The sequence below is a fragment of the Lutra lutra genome, chromosome 4 (assembly GCF_902655055.1).
Source record: "Lutra lutra chromosome 4, mLutLut1.2, whole genome shotgun sequence".
NCBI lineage: Eukaryota > Metazoa > Chordata > Mammalia > Carnivora > Mustelidae > Lutra > Lutra lutra.
The window spans coordinates 172,608,566-172,630,432 of NC_062281.1; the positions used below are offsets into that span (position 1 = coordinate 172,608,566).

General features: G+C 48.2%; 1 protein-coding gene across 1 annotated transcript in view; it reads left to right on the top strand.

Annotated features, from left to right (window-relative positions):
* PHC2 (polyhomeotic homolog 2) overlaps positions 1-21,867 on the top strand; it is a 56,952-nt gene that overhangs the window by 15,371 nt on the left and 19,714 nt on the right. The window contains 7 exon segments of the mRNA XM_047723924.1: positions 2,228-2,238; positions 9,650-9,786; positions 9,789-9,866; positions 9,869-10,066; positions 10,328-10,366; positions 10,368-10,448; positions 10,450-10,495. Coding sequence (XP_047579880.1) covers positions 2,228-2,238; positions 9,650-9,786; positions 9,789-9,866; positions 9,869-10,066; positions 10,328-10,366; positions 10,368-10,448; positions 10,450-10,495 — 590 coding nt within the window.

Consider the following 21,867-nt stretch of genomic DNA (forward strand, 5'->3'; position numbering starts at 1 on the left):
AGGTCCCATGGGCCCCGCCTGCAGGGAAACCGAGTCCTTAAAGGGAGCTGGGCCACAGCTCCGCACAGGCTTAGTTCTTGGAGTCCTCATTCTAGGGATAAACTCAGGGCCTTGGCTGCACACTCAGGCCCAAAGTTGAGCAGCAAGTTGCTGTGACCAGGAAGTTGATGCTGTGAAAAAAAGGAAACTGTCAGGTCATTGAAAATTCTAGGCCTTTCCACACAATTGTGCTCCAGATGCCAAGTCTTTGTTCTGTCCTCCTGCATCCCTCCTCAGGTCTCATCAGAGGAGCAAAAACTGCTGGAAAGGCCTGCCACATAGCAGCTTTGTTTTATCACAGAGAGGGGTTTGTGTCAGGGGAATAGTGATTTCTGTCTGTGATAGGCCTGACAACGTGGTACTGGGCTGATTCTAGGACTCTCGGGTACCACATTTCTCTCCCAGAGCAGCTTCCAAGCTGTGAGATAGATGCTTTACTTAGAGAATCCAATAAAAACAAAACATCCAAGTGGGCTTGTTATCTCGCTGGAGTCAAAATGCCCAACAATTCTGATGTTAGCTTCGTGCAACCAGCCATGAAGGTCATTTCAACTATCCACTGTAGGACCGAATTTAGATTACTAAGAAGTTCCTCTTTATAGCAGGGGGAAAGGTCTAGGGGATGATCAGTGGAGGCATTATATATTTTGCTTAAACACATCATGGTGTGTACGTGTGTGTGTGTGTGTGGTGTGGTGTTGTGTGTATGACAGAGACAGAGGAAGAGGGTACAACTGTGGATACACAGAGGGCCATGGAACTGTTGAGCCTTCTTTCCTGAAATCCTAACCCCTAGGCTCCTATTACATTACCTCCATGGGTCATTGCCAGCTAATAATAATAATTACCAGTTAATGAACAATCCAGTCACCGTACAAACATGTCCCAGGCACTGTACTAAATACCCACATATCTTACCTACATATCTCATTTAACACTAACAATGATTATTCCATTCCCCAAATGAAGAAGATATGACTCAGAAAGACTAATTAACTGTCGTCCCCAAATAGTTTTTCTCTGTCTCTTTAATTGTTAGTTCAGCTCAATAAATACTCATTTAGCACCTATTATGTGCCAACATAACGCTAACCATATGGGAGTAACAGAGATGAACAAGAGTTTAAATTCTAATTGGGGGTTGAGGAAATCGGAGTTGTGCCTAAAAAATGAGTAAGTTTCGAGAACAGAACAGAAGGAGGATGATCCTCAGCTGGCACTGGGAAGTACCGACGCCCAGAATGGCCATGTGTGGCTTGTGACCATCTGTGCATGTAGGTGGGACCTGCCTCCCCCCTCCTTTCCCCTCACCCCACTGCCATTAGCTATGGGACTCCCAAAGACTCAGTCCTGTCCTTCTGGCATTGTACTCCAACACTCACCCCTAAAGGAGCTTACTGTTCTTACATTTCAGACACCTACCACCTGTCAGCAGAAGAGTTTTCAATATGTGTCCATCCCTGTCTTCATTCCCCTTCCCTAGACATTTCCTGTCTACAGGATATTTTCTGCCTTGGATATACACACTTTTTAAAGATTTTTTTTTTAAAGATCTTTTTATTTATTCATTTGAGAGAGCAAGAGAGCCACTGAGAGCACCAGTAGGAGGGAAGGTCAGAGGGAGAGGGAGAAGCAGACTCCCTGCTGAGCAGGGAGCCTGACACAGGGCTCCATCCCAGGACCCTGAAAGCATGATCTGAGCTGAAGGCAGATGCTTAACCGACTGAGCCACCCAGGCGCCCTGTATACACATCTTTAAATTTACAGAATTCATAAAATAAAAACAAAAACCTGGCTGTGTTCCTCTACAGAAGAATCCCCGTTCCCAGTTTCCTGGCCACTGTCCACAGTCGTGAGCTACTCTTATAGCACAGGCTCTCAGTCTCAGTGTTATTCTGACTTCATTTTCCTTTCCCACAGAGGCAGTGTTATAATGGGAAAAGCATGGGCTTCAGAGTTAGATCTGGTTTCAGACCCCAGCTTCCCTACTTACTAGTTTTATGACCATCATCAAGTTACTTAATCTCTGTAAACCTCAATTTCCTCACCTATAAAACTCAGATATTTGTACTTCCCACAGGCTGTAAAGATGAGCGCGGTGGCCTGCAGAGGCGACCGGCGCACAGTAGGCTCGCGACAGCTACCAGCTCCCTTTCCCTCCTGAATCCCACCTTCCACCACCCCCCAGCTCATCGCCAGGCTCCGATGAAACGCCCTCTGTGTTGGCTCTTTGCCTTTCCTCCAGGCCTGCTGACTGTAAGAGTCTTAACTGATGGCCAGGAATTCCCATTCACAGCTGCTAGAACCCTCTTCCTCAGAGACTGTGATTTCTTTCTTGTTTAGAAACCATCACTGTGTCTTTATTTCCTCCTTTACCGGCTGCAATGCCTAGCCTGTAGGAGGGTTTCAATAAATAGCATGTTCATGACTTCTGGTAAGAATGACTCTGACTCCTTGGGGGGCCTTCAAGACCCTCCCCAGATTGCCCACTGAGCCACTGGAATTGCCCATGGCTTCCTGGGACCGATCTTCTGCCCACCCACACCCCCCCACCCCCATCCCTTTGTGACTTACTTGACCTGTCACATACCTTTTACCTCCCTGCCTTCTGGCAAAGCGCTCGCTCCTCATTGGCCTTCGCTCTGAGATGACCAGCAAAGGTCTGAGCAGCCCCCAGCTGCTATTCCAAGGCTTGCCTTTTACTTTGTGTTTACTGGCTTGTATTAGTCACTTGTCCATCAGCATTTTTTTTTAAGATTTTATTTATTTATTTGACAGACAGAGATCACAAGTAGGCAGAGAGGCAGGCGGGGGGGGGGCGGGGGGGGCGGGGGGGAAGGGAAGCAGGCTCCCCGCCGAGCAGAGAGCCCGATGCGGGACTCGATCCCAGGACCCTGAGATCATGACCTGAGCCGAAGGCAGAGGCTTAACCAACTGAGCCACCCAGGCACCCGTCCATCAGCATTTTTTTGAGGGTTTGTGATGTGCAAGGCACTATGTTTCATCTGTCAAGCAAAGCCGACCTTCCTTTAGCGCCGCCTTGTCCCAAGAATCGGAAACTCTGCCCAGCTCCTGCTTATAAAAATGGGAGCGCCGCCCATTTGCCTCATCGGCTTATTGTTATGCATAAATGAGATTCATATTATAAAAATGCTTTGAGAAGTTCAAATCCACATGCAAATAGCTGATAGTATTTTAAGAAGAGCTCCCTTTGCTGAGCATCTAGTTATGAGCAAAGGCAGTGAACCTTTTCATGATTGAAAACTCAATATTCCCTGGGATGCTATCGGCTACCCTATGTGGGGCATATTACCATTTCTAGAACAGGAAATCAAGATTCAGGGAGGGTAAGCAGTTTGTCTAAGGTTGCACAGTCTATCGGTGGCAGAACCAAACTCCAAACCCAGATCCGGCTCTGAACCCCATGCTTTAGGCCACTTACGCTGCACCACCGTCTCTCTGCCAAGGTGGGGAGGCGGCAGAGACGCAGAAGCCAGTTTCTTTTTTTAATGCTCCAGGCTGCCTTATGAGGAATTCTGCCTCACAGAGGAGGTTGGCTAGTTTTGCCAGATGGCTGCAGCGCAGGCCTCAAGACACGAAGACAGAGACAGAACGCCATGGCATGCCCCTGCCGTTACAAGCCTGTTGTTATGACCTAGTGTCTTGTTGCAGGGAAACCTCCCTTAGCTCCTCTTCCCCCTCAAACCCTTAGCCCTCAGCACAGAGGAACTGCTTCATGGAAAATTCATGTGGCTATTGCTTTAGGTTTTTCCAGAAGGTCCTTCCCTGTCTATTTGTGTGTGCGCGCGGGGTGGGGAGGGGGCTGATTTCTCTAGTCAGCCTCAATCTCAGTCAGTCCCAAGGCCAGATCCCATGAGCCCTCTTCCAAGAAGAGCAGCCTCTTGTGGATGCTAGCGTAATTTAGACCCTTCCTAAAACTGTGTGCTCTGCTACAGACACACCAGGTTCGGCTGCACCGGGTGCCCTACAGCTTTCTGAATGCACCTTGGCATTTCATGTCTCCGGTCCTCCCATGCACTGTTCCTTCTGTCATCCTCCTAACTCTGTGTCCTGTTAAATGCTTCCTCCGGGAAGCCTTCTCTGCTCTCCTCAAGTGGAATCAATCCCCTTTTCTGAGTTCTCCGTGTTTGGGGCTTATCTCCTATTGCAACGTTTACCGAGATAGGCCAAGAATAAATGTCTCCTTTGTTGGACTATAATCTGTCCTAGGCATCATGTTTCAGCCAGCACCAGACATAGTACTCGGTTTATAGTGAGTGCTTGCTAATGTTTGTTGAGTGAATGAGTGGTTCAAAGTATCTCTTCACTTTCTAAACCTTGAAGACTAGTGGGCAGTAAAGAGTTACGCCATCCTCTCTCACAGACCTCCCTCCTCACCCGGAGACCAGGAAACTAGTCCACTGTAGCAGAGTCTAGAAAAATAAGTGTACGAGCAAGCCTGAAGCCATTAGGGAGATGCTGGCAACTCCAGTGTATTTTGGGACAAGAGTCCCAGCCCGTCTGGGTCAGTGAGCTGTTTCCTGCATCCTTGAAGCCTTGAGATCAATAGAGATTAATTATTGATAAGTTCTGACAGTGGATGCAATGAAGGGGGCAAGCAGGTAATCCCTTCTGCCTAGGGGACCTTAATCCTCTTGTTGCTAAGGACCAACTGGTTTGTGAGCTGTGGATTGGCCTCTTGAGATTCTAAGTAGGCCGTTCAAGGTTAGAGCACCAGAGAGGAAGATGAGCATTGCCTAGAGTCTCTCTTCCTTTCTAGGCTCTAATTCATGGAGGTCCTGGGCCTGCCCCTCCCCTGCTCCATAACAGAAAGGGCATCATGATGGAGCCTTGCGAGTTGTGGCTGAGATCCCACAGAGGCAACCCTCTGTTCTGTAGAAGCAATGGACTCTACAGCAGGAGGGGATGGGGGAGCCAAAGTGGGTGTGGGGGAAAAAATGAAGCTACTGGGCATTAGAAAAAAAAAACTAAGAAAAAGGAAAAAGAGATTTCTGTGCATTAACATTGTAGAGATGGATATGCCCCATTCCACCTGTGGGGAAGAGAGACATGGCCTGCTCTGGTATCATGGCTGCCTTCAGAAATACTCTTTAGCACCCGAAACTGAGCTGGAGGGCATGGCAGGGGGGGAGAAGCATTCTTGGATCTCACCATGATCAGCAGCAGACATTTACTAAGCATCTGCAAGCATGTAGAGTATCCTGTTGGACAATGCGGAAGGTGAGACATAAAAAACCTTCCAGCTAAATTAAAGCATATCTTTTAAATTAAGAAAAAATTAAAAAAGCAACACAGAACATGCCTTTGACTGAAAAAGGTTAGCTGGGTAGATAGGAAACGTGCACAAGAACAAAAATATCCCCGTTTGAGTTCATCTAGGACACCATATTTTATTAAAATCTAAGGAGGGACGAGCCACCACCCCTTGAACTGACAGCAACTGGGATGTACATGCCATTCAGAGGATGTTACGTTAAAATGGGGGTTGGGGAAGAATAAGAATCAGTTTTTAAGAATCCGTGAGATCTGTATACAAGATAGCACATGTTAAATCACAAATAAATCAAACAAACAGAAACCTTCAGGAATTCTGCGGGAAAACCCATAATTGAGAGTTAAGGCAAAGAGGGAGACAACAGGAGCTGAGCCTGAGCCAAAGCAGCTTAAGCCTCAGATCACTGAAGCAGAAGGAGGGCATTCCAGAAAATGGAAGCACCGAAATCAAGCCAGACAGGCACAATGGGATATGATGTTTTATGCACAGCGAGTAGAGTGGTTGGGGTGGGTTGAAAAGTGAGTGCAGGAAGGTAGTGAACAGGGGGTGAACGGGAGGAGGGCCTTCCATAAACCAGAATGCTGGTTAATCCAAAATGACCTGTGGGTTTATATCCTTCTCATCTTCATTCTGGCTCTAAAGTGCAAAGTTTTCATGGGACAAACAAGCTGGAGTCCCACCATGTTGTCATTCATTCATTCATTCCCCAGTACTGACTGAGGATCCACTAAATTCAAGGTTCTTTGGATGAAATAATGAATCCCAATAAATTCTGCCTCCTGAAGGAGATAAGTCTTTTACTGAAATAACATGAATAGGTATCATCTTTACCCCCTTTTAAAGATGATGACAGAAGTACAGAGAGGTCATATATTGCCCAGCACCACACGGCTGGTAAGTGGCAGAGCTAAGCATGAAGCACTTTGACTCTGGAGCTTACACTTGACTACAGGACACGCTGCATCTCTGAGGGCCCGCTCAAAGCAGAGAGACCTTGGTGTAGCTCAAGGGGAAGAGTGTCCTTGGCCTAACGGCAGAGAAGGATTTGATTTGTGTGGCATTCGGGGCAGGATGAGACAAGGCATAAACTCTGTACAGAGGACAGTGAGCGGAGATTGCTTGGATCAAAGAAAATAAAAAATTAAAGGGTTGTAAAGAGATCTTGAATGCCAGGGGCTTTAGACAGCAGACAGAGGAGGATCCCTGATGGCTTTTTATCAGGGGTCAGATCTGTGAGCTGGGAAGATTAACTTGCAAAAGAAGATTATATTGGTAGTCTATAAGATGGATTATAGAGAGAAGAAACTGAATTAGAAAAGACCAATTAGAAAGTTATTGCAATATTTTTTTTTTTAAAGATTATTTATTTATTTATTTGACAGAGAGAGATCACAAGCAGGCAGAGAGGCAGGCGGAGAGAGAGGAGGAAGCAGGCTCCCTGCCGAGCAGAGAGCCCGATGTGGGACTCGATCCCAGGACCCTGAGATCATGACCCGAGCCGAAGGCAGCGGCTTAAACCCGCTGAGCCACCCAGGCGCCCCTATTGCAATATTTTAAATAAAAGAACTTTTGACCCAGGATAATGCCGGAGTGAATCGTGGTCTTTGCTTTTTATTACCTCAAAAGGTTACGGGTGTATACTCCCCCTGCCGCCCACCCCCAGATACCTTGAGTCTTTGATCTATGAAATTACCTAAATCTTCAGGAGCTTTGTTTCTAGCATGGCATACACTAGCATCATCTCTTCTGAAACAATGCCTCTGTTTTTCCATGAGCAGCATAGAGGGGAGAGTGTGGGCTAGTGGATAGACGGGGATGCCCTGGGAGAGTGGGCCAGCGGTTGCTTTCCCAATCTTGGCAACCAAGCATGTATTGTTCCTAACTGTACTCTGTGCGCTGGACATTTAGAACCCTTTCTCCTCCCTAACCTTCTTTTCACCACCTTATACATCCTGAATTTTAAACTACCTTTCTATGATAGCCACCCCCATCAGATAGAGCTGGAGCGACTCCTGTGCTCACCTCACCCAAACCTCCGCTTCAGAGAAAACGCTGATCCCTGAGAAGGAGGAGGACCGCCTCTGTGGGTCCCACACAGCCGGGGAGTGGCAGGACATGCCTCGGACGCTCTGTTCCCTGCCCCGCACCCGCACCCGCATCCATGCTTGCCTCAGACTGGCATCCCCTGCAGCGGAGACTGGTCCCAGGGCAGGACTTAGTGACTCTGTACTGAGAGGCAGAAAGGTTTGCCTGAGTTCTCAGGGATGGCGCCCATCCTCCTGCAGGTCTTTGTGGCTGCTCAAGCCTAATGGGGCCCTGCGTGGCATCTGTGGGACTCCCGGATGCCTTATCAACAGTCATCTCAGAAAGTCCTGATTGGGGCGCCTGGGTGGCTCAGTGGTTAAAGCCTCTGCCTTCCAGCTCGGGTCATGATCCCAGGGCCCTGGGATCAAGCCCCACGGCGGCTCTCTGCTCAGGCAGGGGAGCCTGCTTCCCTTCCTCTCTCTTTCTCTGCCTGCCTCTCTTGCCTACTGCGATCTCTGTCAAATAAATAAATAAAATCTTTAAAAAAGAAAGAAAGAAAGTCTTGATTGTCTATATTGCCTGATTAACAGTCTTTGCCTACTGAGGTTCTGAGCTCCTTAATGTGGAACTGGGAGGCAAGGCTTCCATTGGAGGCCAGGGCAATTTATAATCACCAAATGCCTACTGGCCATTTCCATTTTTATGTGCCACCAATCACCTCAAACCTGGCGCATTTCTCTAAAACCCCTGTGCCCTGTCTCTTCCTACAGCGGTCAGTCACCAGGGGCCACGTTGCTTCCCCTTCACACCTCTTCTTTCTTTCCTTTCCTTTCCACTCCGATGGGCCTTCTGCTTGGAACTCTGTATTGGGCTGTGACGAGATTGTTGGAAACGTTATGTGTCGACAGACAAAATTTAAGAAAGAAGCCCCTGTCCCCAATTCAGTTGGGGAAATCTGCTTGCTTTCCACCTGTCAGGACCACAGGATTCTTTTAAAATGTTAGCTCAGGATCCAAAATATGCCTTTATACTATTGGCTGGGGCAGCTTTGGTTGTAAAAATCCGCTTGTGCGCTTCCTGCTGTGACCCTCTCTGCATTTGCAAGGTACAGTGTCTCTTGCAGTGGCTCCCCAGCTGGGGGAATCTTGGTGGAGGGCCTCTGTCCAGCGAGACAGATTTGGAGGACCTGCCCTCAGGCTAGGCTAGCCTGGAGGCTACTAAGCAGGGTGAGGAGTAAGGACAATCAGTCTCTGAGCTGACTCTCCGAATCCCTATTATATATAAGAAATGAGCTAGACACTGAATGGATTACTAAAAAAGTGTACGAATCCCCAACTCAAAGAGTCTGGTTAAAATGGGAGAAGAAAAGGCTAGCGGCACATAGCAACAAATTAATTCCAGTTCAGGACAAGAAGTTTATTTCTTTAGCAGCCTCCATCTGACATCAGGCGTTAGGCCAGATTCTGGAAAAAGAGATCCAGGATAGTTTCTGACGACAACGGGTTCATGATCTTGAAGGGCAGGCAGCTAAGAAACAATTAGAGTGCACTGTGATACACGTTCTTATGGTAGACCTAAGTCCAGCATACTTTGAGAACCTAAACCAACATTGAAATCATTACTTTAATTATAGCTAGAAATGATCGAGCATGACTGTCTGCCAGGCACTGTGCTATGCACATTGTGTCTTTCTTTTTTTTTTTTTTTTTTTCTCATTTTATTCACAAAGTTTTTTCTCATTTCATCCCTACAACAACTTTCTGGGCGGGAACTGGTTTTATTTCCGACTTTCGGAAGAGGAAGCGGAGGCTAGAGAGGTTGAGCAGCTAGCCCAAGGCCCCTGTGTATGTAACAGAGTCCAGGACTCTGAGCGCAAGCCTCTCTTCTGGAGGAGGCCCAGCCTGAGCAGAGCTAGGGTTGGGTTGGGCAATGGAAGGCCACAGCGATTGCAGGCTCAGAGAAAAGCAAGGGAAGGGCAAGGAGGGGACAGAGAACATGGCACACTGTTGAATCCAGGGCTCCTCCGATCAGCTGGCCTGGTCCAAGAAGGCTTCCCAGAAGAGGTGAGTTTTGCACTGGGCTCTGACGGGCTGCCTGAGGGAACAAGACTTCAGCACAGGAGGAAGGCAAGGAAACAGAGAAAGTTAAAGTGAAAGCGGAAAGAGATCAAAGGCCGAGACCTTGAGTCTGGAAAGCTGTTGTGTTGTGGAGGTGGGAGGGGCAGAGTGGGAGCCTTGGCAGAAGATGAGGTCGAGCTGTGCCCCCTGACCTGGTCTGTCCCCCCTTCAGCTTATGCTCAGCTACAACCGCACCAGCTCCTCTCGCAGCCGCCCTCAAAGCACCTGCAGCCCCAGTTTGTGCTCCAGCCGCAGCCCCAGCAGCCAGCACCGCCACCGCCACAGCAGTCCCGGCCAGCACTCCAAGCCCCAGTCCCACCCCCAGCTCGCCTCTTGTCCCTCCCAGCCTGACCCTGCAGCCCAGCCCCGAAGCCCACGCTCCGGCCACTAGGCCCCAGTTACTCCCGCCCTGCCTCTCCAGTGCCCCACGACCAATGTGCACAAGGCTGGCGGCACCCAGCAGTGTCACCCTCCCACGCCGGACGCTGGGCCTCACAACGGATACCCTGAGGGCCTGGCCCACACCCCTCAACGCAGGTTCCAGCATGCTTCAGCTGTCATCTTACAACTGCAGCCTGCTTCACCAGTGGTGAGTGAGCCAGTGCCAGCATCCCGGGAACAGGCGGGAGGACGCATCTCAGGCAATGCCCACAATGCCCACATGCATGTGTTTTTCTTCTCAAAGTCCCCTCTGGGTGGTCCAAGAAAGCCTGGGACCCCTCCCTAATTGGGGGCTGGTTGAACCTTAACATCCTTGCCCGCTCTCCAAACTCCTTGGAAACAGGGGAAGTATCTGAGGTTGTGAGAGGCCACGTGTGAGCAGATGATCTCTGTCGTGTCCCTTTCACAGCCCCAGCAATGCGCCACGGATGACTGGAAGGAAGCAGTACCCTGGGGAGAAGAGTGTGCCCGAGACTCAGTCTGGCCAATCGCCCCATCAACAGGCCATCGTCACTGCCATGCCTGGAGGCCTTGCCCGTCCCCAAGAGCCCTAACATCCAGCAGTCCCCAGCTCACGGTATGAAGTGCAGTGGGGGCCCTGGAGGGAGGGGAGCGAGTTGGCCTTCCTGGTCACCCCCTGACACATTTCACTTGGGCATCTAGCCTGGGCGGGTAAACACTGCCAGCCCGCAAGGCACAAGGAAGCTGGATGGGTGGAAACAGAGTGGGTGGTGGGAGATGGGAAGACGAACCAAAAGGTAAGAAAGGGGACTCAGAAGATATAAAAGGAGACAGAAAGCAAAGGAGAGTCGAAGTTTCTAGATCCAGACTCTGAGGCCTACATGTCTTTGCTATCAGGTGTATCTGCATATCCATATGGCAAGTTGAAAGTTCAGGCAGGTTCCAGTTGTCTCACTTCTATGCTTCACTTGCTCTGAGAAGGAGTTTTTGAAATTGGAATATGACAAATGGCTACCATAGAACAAGATATGGCAAATGCCTAGGGAAGAGCCAGAAGGGGATTTAGAAGAGCTCAGCTCATGCAAAGCCTCTTTGAAAGAAGTGCTCAGCTCCAGGATCCATCCTCTTGTGAGTGCCCAGTGACAAATGGCCTTCTCCATTGCCTGGGCTTCAGGACACTCTGCTGGATCCCTCTACGCTGATGGGAGAGTCGCAGCAGTGACCTCTGGGGTCCCTCTCTGCTGGTGTGCAATCCTGGCCAGATCTGTGACATTTCGACATTCTCTGACATTCAAAGGCCACCTACAACTCAGGGAGGCAGTTCCAGTCATCAGACTTCGTGTGTGCTGGCAGTCAGTGTGGGGACAGCCAAGAGACAAAGTGTTTGGAAACTCAAGAAGGAGAAATGAGAAGAAAAGCACTTGGGGACAAACTAGCGGAAAGGGCTATCAGTGTCCTGTAAGGAATAGAGATGGGATCAAGGAAAAGGAAAGCAAAAGAATGTGGAGAAAGAACATCAGGAAAATTAAAAGACAGGAAGGAGGCCATCCATTCTCTTGGCACAATTACAATAATAAAGGGTTCACCAGTTTGAAAAGCAGCCCATTCCATTGTGGAGTTTCTCTAATTGTCAGAAAGTTGCTCTTCAAAATTAAGCCAAAAACCAGATCTCCTGGAACTTCCACAACTGGCCTCAGTTGTGAATGTCTTGTGAATTGTAATAGGGTCCATCTCCTGCAGTGTTTGTAGACAATTACCATGTCTCTTTCCTCTCCTTCCCATTAAAAAAAGGGATAATCTCTAGACTGCATATCTGAGACCTTTTTTTTTTTTTTCCCTAGACCATCCCATGTTAAGACCTCCCATTCCCACCACCATCTGGTCATTCTTGTTTAGCCACATTCCACCTTTGCATTAATTCTCCCAAAGTGGGAGTCCCCGAATGAAGCACAGTAATTCCAAATAGAAAAAGCCACTAGCCACCATTCGTTGGCACCTGGTCCTAGCTTTCTACGCACTTTGAGGGGCAGGACTGTTTCGCAGATCTGCATGTTATGGTAAGGAGGAACTGAGATTTGTTTTGCACATCTACTAGGTGCCAAGTACTGTTCTAAGTTTTCCTTCCCTCACTCATGTTAACCCTGAGAGATAAATATTATTGTCCCCATGATTTGGAGGAGGAAATAAAAGCCTATAGAGGATCCAGGTCACACTGCTATGAAAGGGCAGAGTCCTGAGTGGCTGGAAGCATAACGTCCTCACCTTCCTGAGTCAGCACGCAGTAGCTCCTCCACCAGGGGAATGCACTGTGTCACCTGAATCCCAGAGGGCTGGGTTTGGGGTTATTTTTATTTTGTTTTTTAAGGTTTCTTTTTACGCAGACTGCTATCATTCCAGGTCTCCACAGTCTCAAACTTGTACAATTTGTATCTTGAGCCAAAATATAGTTAATTATATCTATTAAATGTTATCTTGTGAATTCAGCCTGTAGTTCCTGCCCAGCCAAGAACATAGTTAATAGCTGATACTTACTAAGCCCTCTCTGCGGAGGCTTTATGTGTATCTCCTCATTAGTCCTGACAGTGATCCTATGATGTAGGAAGGGCTTTTATCATCCCCATTTTAAGATAGGAGAACAGAGACACAGAGAGAATCAGTGAGGGGACAGAAATGGTTTTGATCTGGATTTCATGATTCTTTCTATTAGCTCCTCTGCTTGACCTTGCCATCTGTAAATCATATAGCATGTTCTCTTGTCTTAACCAACGTGCTGATAGAATGTTGAACAGGACCCGAGTGAGGACACATGCTTTGTCTGCAGGTTGGTGGTAATATACATTCCTTGTTCCAGTACTTGTTATCCAGTGACTCCTACTGAACTGACACTCGCCTTTCTCTGTCTTCTCTCTAAAGCTCTCAAAAATCTCTTTCTGAAATCTATACTTACAACAAGCATCCTGTTCCTGAGGTACTATCTAATGAGAGAAGTAAGCTTTGCACAGTGGAAACAACTGTGAGCCACCCAAGACTTAAATATTATCCATTCTGTCCATGTTCAAATACCTGCTCCATGCAAAGCACTGTGGGCTGGGAGGTAATAGACATAGAGAAATAAGGTCCGTGCCCTACCTTCCAGGAGCTTAAGGTCTGCTGGGAAAGACAAGAAATGCACAGGAAGCAAACACAATAAAAAAAACCCAAAATGTCATAAATGCCATAGAAGGATTATAGGTAAGTGCTTTAAAAGCTAAGAGGGAAGAGTTAGCACCAGTAGAGATTTCAGGATAGATTGCCGAGAGGAAGTGGCATTGTCAAGAGCAGGGGCTGGGAAACTACATCCCAAGGGCCAAATCCATCACATTGCCAGTTTTTGAAAACTATTAAGTAATGGTTTTTACATTAAAAAATTCCTTTAAGAATCAAAAGAATACTTAATGATACGTGAAAATTATGTGAAATCTAAATTTCATTGTCCATAAATGAAGTTTTATTGGAACACAGCCACACTTATTCATGTGTGTATTGCTTGTGACTGCTGTCTAGCTACCATAGCAGAGCTGAATAGTAAGTGTCAAGCCCTGGATATACTTTCTGCTGCAAACTCTAAAATATTTGCTATCTGGTTCCTTATAGAAAAAGTTTGCCGACCACTGTTCCTGAGGCTAGAACTTGAAGGATAAGTAGGACCTAGACATGCAGAGTTGGGGAAAAGTCACTCTAGGAGGGACTAAAAGAAGTAAAGGTAGGGAGGCAGGAAAGTGTGGGCCTGTTTGGGAATAGAGAAGTTGAGTGTTCTATCCTATGTATCTTTGTTTGTAAGTATAAGAAACGCCATGTTTCCCAAAGGAAATGGGAATGTTAACGAACGAAGACTTTGAAATTTCGAAAATTCGAAAGATAGTAGAGGGGAGGGAAGAGGAATAGGGAGAAGAGGGAGGAAAGTAAACAATCGGCATATAAATAAATGTAGACGCAGAAAACAAAGAAAAAGGGATGAGACCTGAAGGGGAAAAGCGGAGGGGTGGGGGCGGAGGGAGAATACGAACGCTTAAAAAGGCAAGAAAATTGGAAAATATTTGGAAAAAGGGAGACATCACGCATGAAGGGAGAAGTCCATGCCGTCTCTTCCTGGTATAGCTGGGGGGGTGAGGCGGTGAGATGGGTGAGTCACCTTGCACATCTCTTGTATCTCCCACAGCTCCTAGCATATCTAGTGAATGAGTGTGCTTCGCCATGACAATTCAGTTTAAATCAGTGTGGTTTAGGAAGAGAAGTAGCATTTATTGGGCTCCAACTGTGTGCCAGGCACTGCAGGCAATTTGTGTAAATGTCCTCAGTTAACCTTCACAGTAAGCCTAAAGAGTAGGCATTATCCCGGTTTATGGAGGTGTAACTGGGTCACTTTGGTCATTACTTAACTTCTCTGATCCTCAGTTCCCAGTGGGGAGAATAATGACTACTTGTAGGGTTATTGTGAAGCCTAGTGGGAATGCGTGCGCGGAGGGCTTGACACATACTAAGCACTCGATTACCGCTAGTCATTATTATTGCCTCCGAATTGGCCGGGCGGGAGTCAACAGTCCGCCACGCCACTGGGGACTTCTGACGGGCGGCGGGCAGATGGTCTCGCCGCGCGGCGCCGGCCTCCCTAAACTTACGTCTCTAACCCACCGCCCCGTTCCGGGCGCCTTCCGGAGGGCGAGGGGCGGAGCCGGTGCGGCCGCACAAAGGAAGCCCGCGGCCCAGCTTCCGCGCCGGCGCCCCGCCTCCCGGAGGCCCCGCCCCGCGCGGCCAGGCCCCGCCCCGGCCCGCGCCCCGCCCACGGCGGAGGCGGCCGCGGGAGCCCTGCCGGGACGCGCCGCATTGTCTCCGCGGCGGCTGCAGCCCTCGAGCGCCCGCCGCGCGCGCGCAATCCGGCCGCCGCCCGCGCCCCCGCCCCGGCCTCGCGCCCCCGCCGCCCTTTGTTGACGCCGGCCAGGCCGGTGCGGTCGGATGCGCCGCGGCAGCCCCGGGCCCCGGCTCGGAGGCTCCCGGCGGAGAGGAGGCGGCCCGCCCGGGCCCGGGACCCCGCGCGAGGCGGCGCCCGGCCGAGGGGCTGCGTAGGCCCCGCCCGGCCAGGCCCAGCCGGGCCCTGGACAGGTCAGTGCCCGTGGCGGGGGAGGGGTTCTTGCCAGGAGGGGGCCCGCGGCCGGCGCTCGTCGCACGCGAAGCCGGGCACCGCCCTCCGGTGCCACTCCCGGCCCCGGCCTGCTCGGCTGCCAGGCCGTGCCAGTCCGCGACTCTCGGCCTCTCGGCGCCTGGGAGGTGTCTGCGCCTCCCCCCCCTCGTCGGGGACCCTGTCTGCCCCGTACTCCCCCGGAAGCCGCTGTGTCAACCTCCGCGTGCCAGACGCTTCCGTGTGTGTCCGAGCCCTTGCCCCCGGTCCCCGCAACCCCACCCCCCACCCCACCCCCGTCCTCCCGGACGGCGGTTTACCGGGGGATGGACGGGCCGTTTAGGGGCAGGGCTGCTGGCATCCGCTGCGCTCTGTTGGTAGGGGACTACCCTAGCTTGGAGGGCCTGCGGCTTCGCCGGAGAGTTTTGTTTTTAATCTAGTTCAGTCTCACGAGGTTTTTAATTGGATGGAAAGGACAAGCTGTTCTGTGTCTGTCCTGTCTTCCATTTTTAGAAGAGCATTTTCTCTCTTTCCCATGCCAAATGAAGGTATGCTGAAATGCGGATTCCTTACAAAAAAATCGGGATTTGTGAGATTTCTCTGTTTAAATTGAAGCCCGCAGAGATGGAAATAATTTCCCCAAGGTCAGTTGCAAACTGATGGTGAAGCCACAGTCTGAACTCCTGGCCCCTGACTCCTGTATGCCTGGATACCACCAGTCTGTACCAGCCATACCCCCACCATCCCAACCCTCTCCGTCCTTTCCCCACACCTGCCTACAATACCTAAACAGATTTCACTGACATACTTTCAGTTCTGATCAACTTTCCTTTCCTCCCTATTCCATACCCAGAATGTTCCCCTTCCTCTAGTGTGGTCTACAGACAGAGTCTCTTCTATTTTTTTTCCTGGTTTACAGATCAGTGACAGCTTTCCCCTCAGACATCTCCCATCCTAGGGCTCTAATCCCCTCCATTAGCATATTGGGCCCAGAGGATCCCTTATTGTGAAATAAGCAACGGACCTAAATCCGCCATATGTCCCCGATTTTTCTAAGACAGCCCCAATTTGAAATATTCCATCCCATTGTCTGTCCGCCCGAGTGTCTTGATTTTTGGTTTAGAATATAATGTTGCTTTAAGTGTATCAGACCCCGCTGTCCTGGCCTTTTCCAGCCATTTGGCTCTGGGGCATAACTGGGTAATCCAATTATCATTCACCTGGGATTTTTCTTCCTCTCCTGAGTCCACCCAAATGTTGGAACTGCCAGAATTTCTAGGTGAGTCTGAAGATTACAGGCTAATGAAGCAAGGAAATGCCTTCTTGCTCCTGTATTTCTCCCCTGCTCCTGCCCTCCCCATCGTTTATTCTAGTGCAGGGCAGCAGACCTGTGGCAGTGTCTGATGATTAGGGCTTAGGTTTAGGTCACAGGGAGGTAGGGCTTCGTATCATTTCGCCTGTAAAATAGGAAGAAAGTAACTTACCGTGTTGGTTATAGGGCAGGAGATTTCTGTTTGGAAATCTTAAGGTACCTGCACAGCGAAGTAGTTTGGGTCTCACACACTTTGGCATCAACACACTTTTATCAGGCTCCTGCTTCATATAAAGCACTGCGCTGCGCATTGTGGAGACTATAAAAGTGCTTTTCCCACATAGCCCCCAACATCTGGAGATCTGTATTTGGAAGTACCCACACTTGTGAGTCAGCTGATAAACTGTGTTTCCCACTATTTCTGTACCTGAATTCCAGTCCCTGCAGGGCAGGAATGAGAGTTTCTGGTTTGGCTCATTCACAGGGTCTGGCTTGTTTTACAGAGGGTCCAGCAGATGGGTAATGGTGCTCTCTTGGCACCTGCCCTTTCCAGGCGCTCTGCATCATCACGTGTGCCCTGCCCACCCAGGATCTGTTTCCCGGCTTGTCTGTACGCACTGGAAGAATAGATGTCCTTTTTTCTCCAGCCTTGATCTTGAGAAAGTAGGTAGTTTCTTGGTGTACATTTCTGTTGTTCTTGGTTGGTTTCTCTACCCAACTGTGTTCTCTTGAGCAGTCTCTCCTGTTACCACTCCTCGTTTGTTTTAAAGCTGTTGTTTTACTGAGATGTGGCACATAGATGCTTGAAGAATATTGGTGTTCCGTCATGTTCTCACCTCCCAGCCTTTTCCACCTCTCTTCCACGTCCTGACTGAATTTCTAATTTACCTTTGTCAGGCATACTCAATGTATATTACTTCACTTCCCTCAAAGTAAGGCGGAAACTCTGGCTCTTCTTCTTTCTGTCCCAATACTGATTCTCTTAGCTGTAGGACTCGTCAGCCATTGTCTCTCTCCATTTCAGTGGAGGATAAGCTTTTAGGAAGGTGTTGTTATGCTTCTCCAGACCTGTCCTCCTCTGTCACTGACTTACTAGTCTAAGCTGATTGATCCTGAGACTTCTCTTCCTGCCACCAGGCCCCCTCCCCCATCTGTGACCCTGTGCTGTTAACTTGTTCTGGCTCAGCCCCAGAATCCACTCTTTTTCAGACCACATCCTTTTTCCTGCCTTACTCATTTCCTGTCTCAGATACTTTGGATCCTTTAATTCTGATCTTTCCAAGGGGAAGAGAATAAACTAAGAGAAGAGGAGTAAGTGGATAGATGATCTTACAAAATTGAAGTGTTCTTTCTCGCTCTTACACAGGCTGTCCCCTCCCTAGGTTTTTTTGTTTAAGAGAAAGAGAAATGATGGGACGCCTGGGTGGCTCAGTTGGTTAAGCAGCTGCCTTCGGCTCAGGTCGTGATCCCAGCCTCCTGGGATCGAGTCCCACATCGGGCTCCTTGCTCAGCAGGGAGCCTGCTTCTCCCTCTGCCTCTGCCCTGCCACTCTATCTGCCTCTGCTCACTCTCTCTGTCAAATAAATAAATAAAATCTTTAAAAAAAAAAAAAGACAAAAAGACATGATGACTGTCTCAGAATAAGAACTTCCACCTGTGAGTCCATGTCTTTTTGTCTTTTTTTTTTTTTTTCCTGTTATGAATGTGTAAAGAGGATAATTTAGAAGTCTTAAACTCTTCCTCTAAGTCTCTGTCCCCCCTTTGGGCTGTGGACCTCATGCGAGGCATTTGGTAACCATTTGCAGAATAAAGTTCAGCCACTTCCTATCACAGTCCTTCACTTTCAGCTAGGGTGGATCAGTAAGCCAAAATAAAATTTAAATTACAAAAACTAGGGACTGGGATGATGGTTCCAGTTCTGGTAATACTGTTCCACATTAGTATGATATTTCCCAGTTAGTATGATATTCCCCCCCACCACCCACCCTTCTTGTGTTATTCCAAGTTATAGTAAAGTTCTCCCCGCTGTTCAGTGTCATTGTAATCTCCAGGTAGATTTGGTCGCATCCTCAAAAGGATTCTCCTGAAAAGATACATCTACTAGAGAGGAGAGTAGGGTAATGAGAATAAGGAGTCTTCATAAGTGATATTTTCTCATTTATCCCCCTCCTTTTGTGCCATTTTGCAACTAGAAGATGAAGATGATGACTTTGTGTGGTCAGGAGGAATCTCACCAAAGTGGTTGTAGATGCTATTGTGTTTTCCACACACACACCCTCTCCCTGGAAAAGCAGGGTGAGGACTGCTGCCTTATGCAATCTGCCCCCAGGAGGCCTTTGTACCAGTAACAGGAATGACACTCCCTGCAGTGACTTGGCACCTTGTTTGGTGGAAAGCAAAGCTGGCCTACCCCTCAAGGTAGATGTATGAACATATGTAGATTTGTATTTTAAACGTTTTTATGGTATGGTTTAAACTATAATGTGAGTCACCACTTAAAGATTGATTCTGAGTATGTTTTCTCTTAAAAAAGAAGTGTGCCTGTTTAAGAGTACTTAATCTCAGATAGATGTAGGTTTCATTTTGAGCATTAACTTAGTTCAGAATTTCAGTTTGAATTACCAGCTGCCTCAGACCACTGATTTGAGAAACCCAGAGGGAGGGCACCCCTAGTTCAACTTTATGACACTTGGGGAATTGTTAGGAAAATAATCAACCATTTGTTTAACCAAGACAAAAATCTTACAGATTCTGAACTTTTTCCTGTCAATAACAAAGTAGAATGTGATTGACATAGTCAAGAAATGGCCTGTTTTATAGTTAATCTAGAGTTATACAGTTAAGAATGTTAGTTTTTGGAAAAAGTGTAGTTAGAAACAGCGCATAATTTGGTAAATTGTTGTTGTGTGATTCATCGTAAGACCCATCTCAGCCAGCATGATAAACTTAATAGAGTTTTTTTTTTCCTTCCCCTTCCAGATTATTTATAGTTAGTGAAAAAGGATGTGCTTTCCTTTTCTTTCAATTTCCAAATGGTTTTTTTTTTTTAGTTTAGATAAGTCCAAAAGAAGAGCACCTTCTTTCGACTCATCAAAGAAAGGATTATTAAACAGGCATTTCCAGTTTTGAGATAAATCCAGATGCTGAAGACAGTCCCGGGTTGCTATTAAAGCTGCCTTCATTTATTTATTTTTTTAAAGATTTTATTTATTTATTTGACAGAGATCACAAGTAGGCAGGCAGAGAGAGAGAGGAGGAAGCAGGCTCCCCACTGAGCAGAGAGCCCAATGCAGGGCTCGATCCCAGGACCCTGGAATCATGACCTGAGCCAAAGGCAGAAGCATTAACCCACTGGGCCACCCTGTCACCCCTTAAGGCTGCCTTTAAAGCAAATACCTGGTTCCTGGATGATTTTCTTCTCAGCAGTGAAATTTATCTCTTAAAAGGAGATGCCTGTCAGATGCTATGTCATAGGTAGCTCTTCTCCAGTAGGTTAGGAGGACCACGCTTCAGACCATTGGCAAGAAAGTGAGAGCTCTTGACCACTGGGGGTTATTGTTAAGGCTTTGCTTGTATGGCTGTTATGTCTCAAATAGCATATAATTACCCCTAGTTACTGATGTCTTCAGACATTTGCAGCCATCCATATGGGGCCTAAATCCATACAATCCAAATCTATCTTAATCTGTATTTATGCCGTCTATATGGTAAGACACATCTAAACGATCAAAGCAAAGGACACTTTAAATTGAAACAATTTTAATGCCAGTCACATACTGTTTCTACAAAAATTAGTGAAGTTTGTGTTTTCAGGCCTTGAGTAGTCAGTATTAATCTGTTCCATCAGCTGATTGGTAGCAGAATCATCGCAGACTTAGACAATGGTTTTAGGAAGGAGGAAGGTAATCTTTGCTGGAAGCAGAAATGATCGGGAGGATTGGTTTGCCATATAGGTATCATCTGTCCCATTATATGGTTGAGACAGCTGAGGCTTAGCTTTTCCCCTACTTTCTCTGTCTCCCTCCCCTTCCCTCTCCCCTTCCCTCCCATTTATCTGAGAATATCAGTACTCCTGCAGTTGAAAAAAAAAAAAAAAAAAAAAACAAGGCGGCCTATCAGGCAACCCTGTTGTAATGGCCTTTCCTTATCATCAACCTGAAAATAATTACAGAATTTACTGAACATTTCTAGTTGTCTTTTTTTTTTTTTCTTAACTTTCTTAACTGTTAGAAACCCATCTTCCATGATTTTATCTTCAGCCTTTTAAACTATCCTTTTCATGGGCTGCACTACCTCCTGGCTGGGCAGGTTCCATGAGTGTACTGCTCTGTGGGTAAAGTGGATCTGAAGTTGCTCCACGTCACCTTGTCTGGCTGCTGGGGTTCTGCACTGTGTGGCACCCTGAGACTCTTGACGAAAGAACTGTCTAGAAAGGGAGTGTAGTGGTTGCCTCATCGTTTTGATTAATGAGTGTTGAAGGTGAATTGAGACATTCGGTGTGCCCTGGAGGCAGGTGCATTTCCCCTGTGTCGCCGCCGCTGCCAGTGGTCAAAGTGGAAGGAGCATTTCTTCCCGAAGCCTGACCTGGAGAGGACAAGAACACCCTGAGTAGACCAGGGTGTCTGAGAAACAGACTTGGTACCTGAGTTTGGGCAGATGGAAGGATTGCTCTGCCCTGGAGCCACGAGAAGCCAGGCTCTGTGAGAGCGAGACTGAGAGATTAAGGCAGGCTTCCAAATATTTCAGGTTTCTGTGATGTTAGCCCTCCTAGGGCCAAGTCTAGCCTATTCCGCTGTGCCCTTCCTACATTATCTTACTTAATCCTTACTGTGGCCAAGTGAGACAGGTCTAAGTATCCATTTTACAACTAAGGAATCTTAGGCCTCGGGTAACTTATCCACGATTACAAACTGGGATTTAAGCCTCAGGTCTTTCTGGTCCCAGAGTCCTAACGGCCACGTTGCACAGCTTCTAAATGAGATCAGTGCCGGGCATCTTCCATATAAAAGTTCTAATATTCACCATAACCTTGCAGCATAGGCAGTACGATCCTCATTTTTACAGATGGGGAGACTAAGGCTCAGAGCACAGATAAATCAAAGGTGGAACCAGAACGCAGAATATGAACCCAGAGGCACTGGCCCTGACCCAGAGCCAGCACTCCTTCCACTCTGCCGCTCTGACTTGCATCTTCTGTGATCTCGAGGTCTCGGGTGTAGGGTGTCTCCTGCAAGTTCCCAGACGCTTTGTCTTTTGAAGTCCCAGCACCTGCTAGAGAACTATGGTGGGAGAGTATCTGGGAGCCCCCGACCTCAGCAGCGGATCCCACGGGCCTGGCTCCATCCAAGTAGAAGTCTGGAACCCCTCCCTGACTCCCAGTAGTCAGAGTTAGCCGCTGTTCCCTGGTGCCTCGACCTGTCCCCGTGGGCAGTCACCCCTTGGTCCCACAGGTGCTGCTACCGCGCTTGGTCCCGTTGTGCGAGGGCCCCGTCTGTGGAGGACCCAGTCCCCCTGCGGGGCG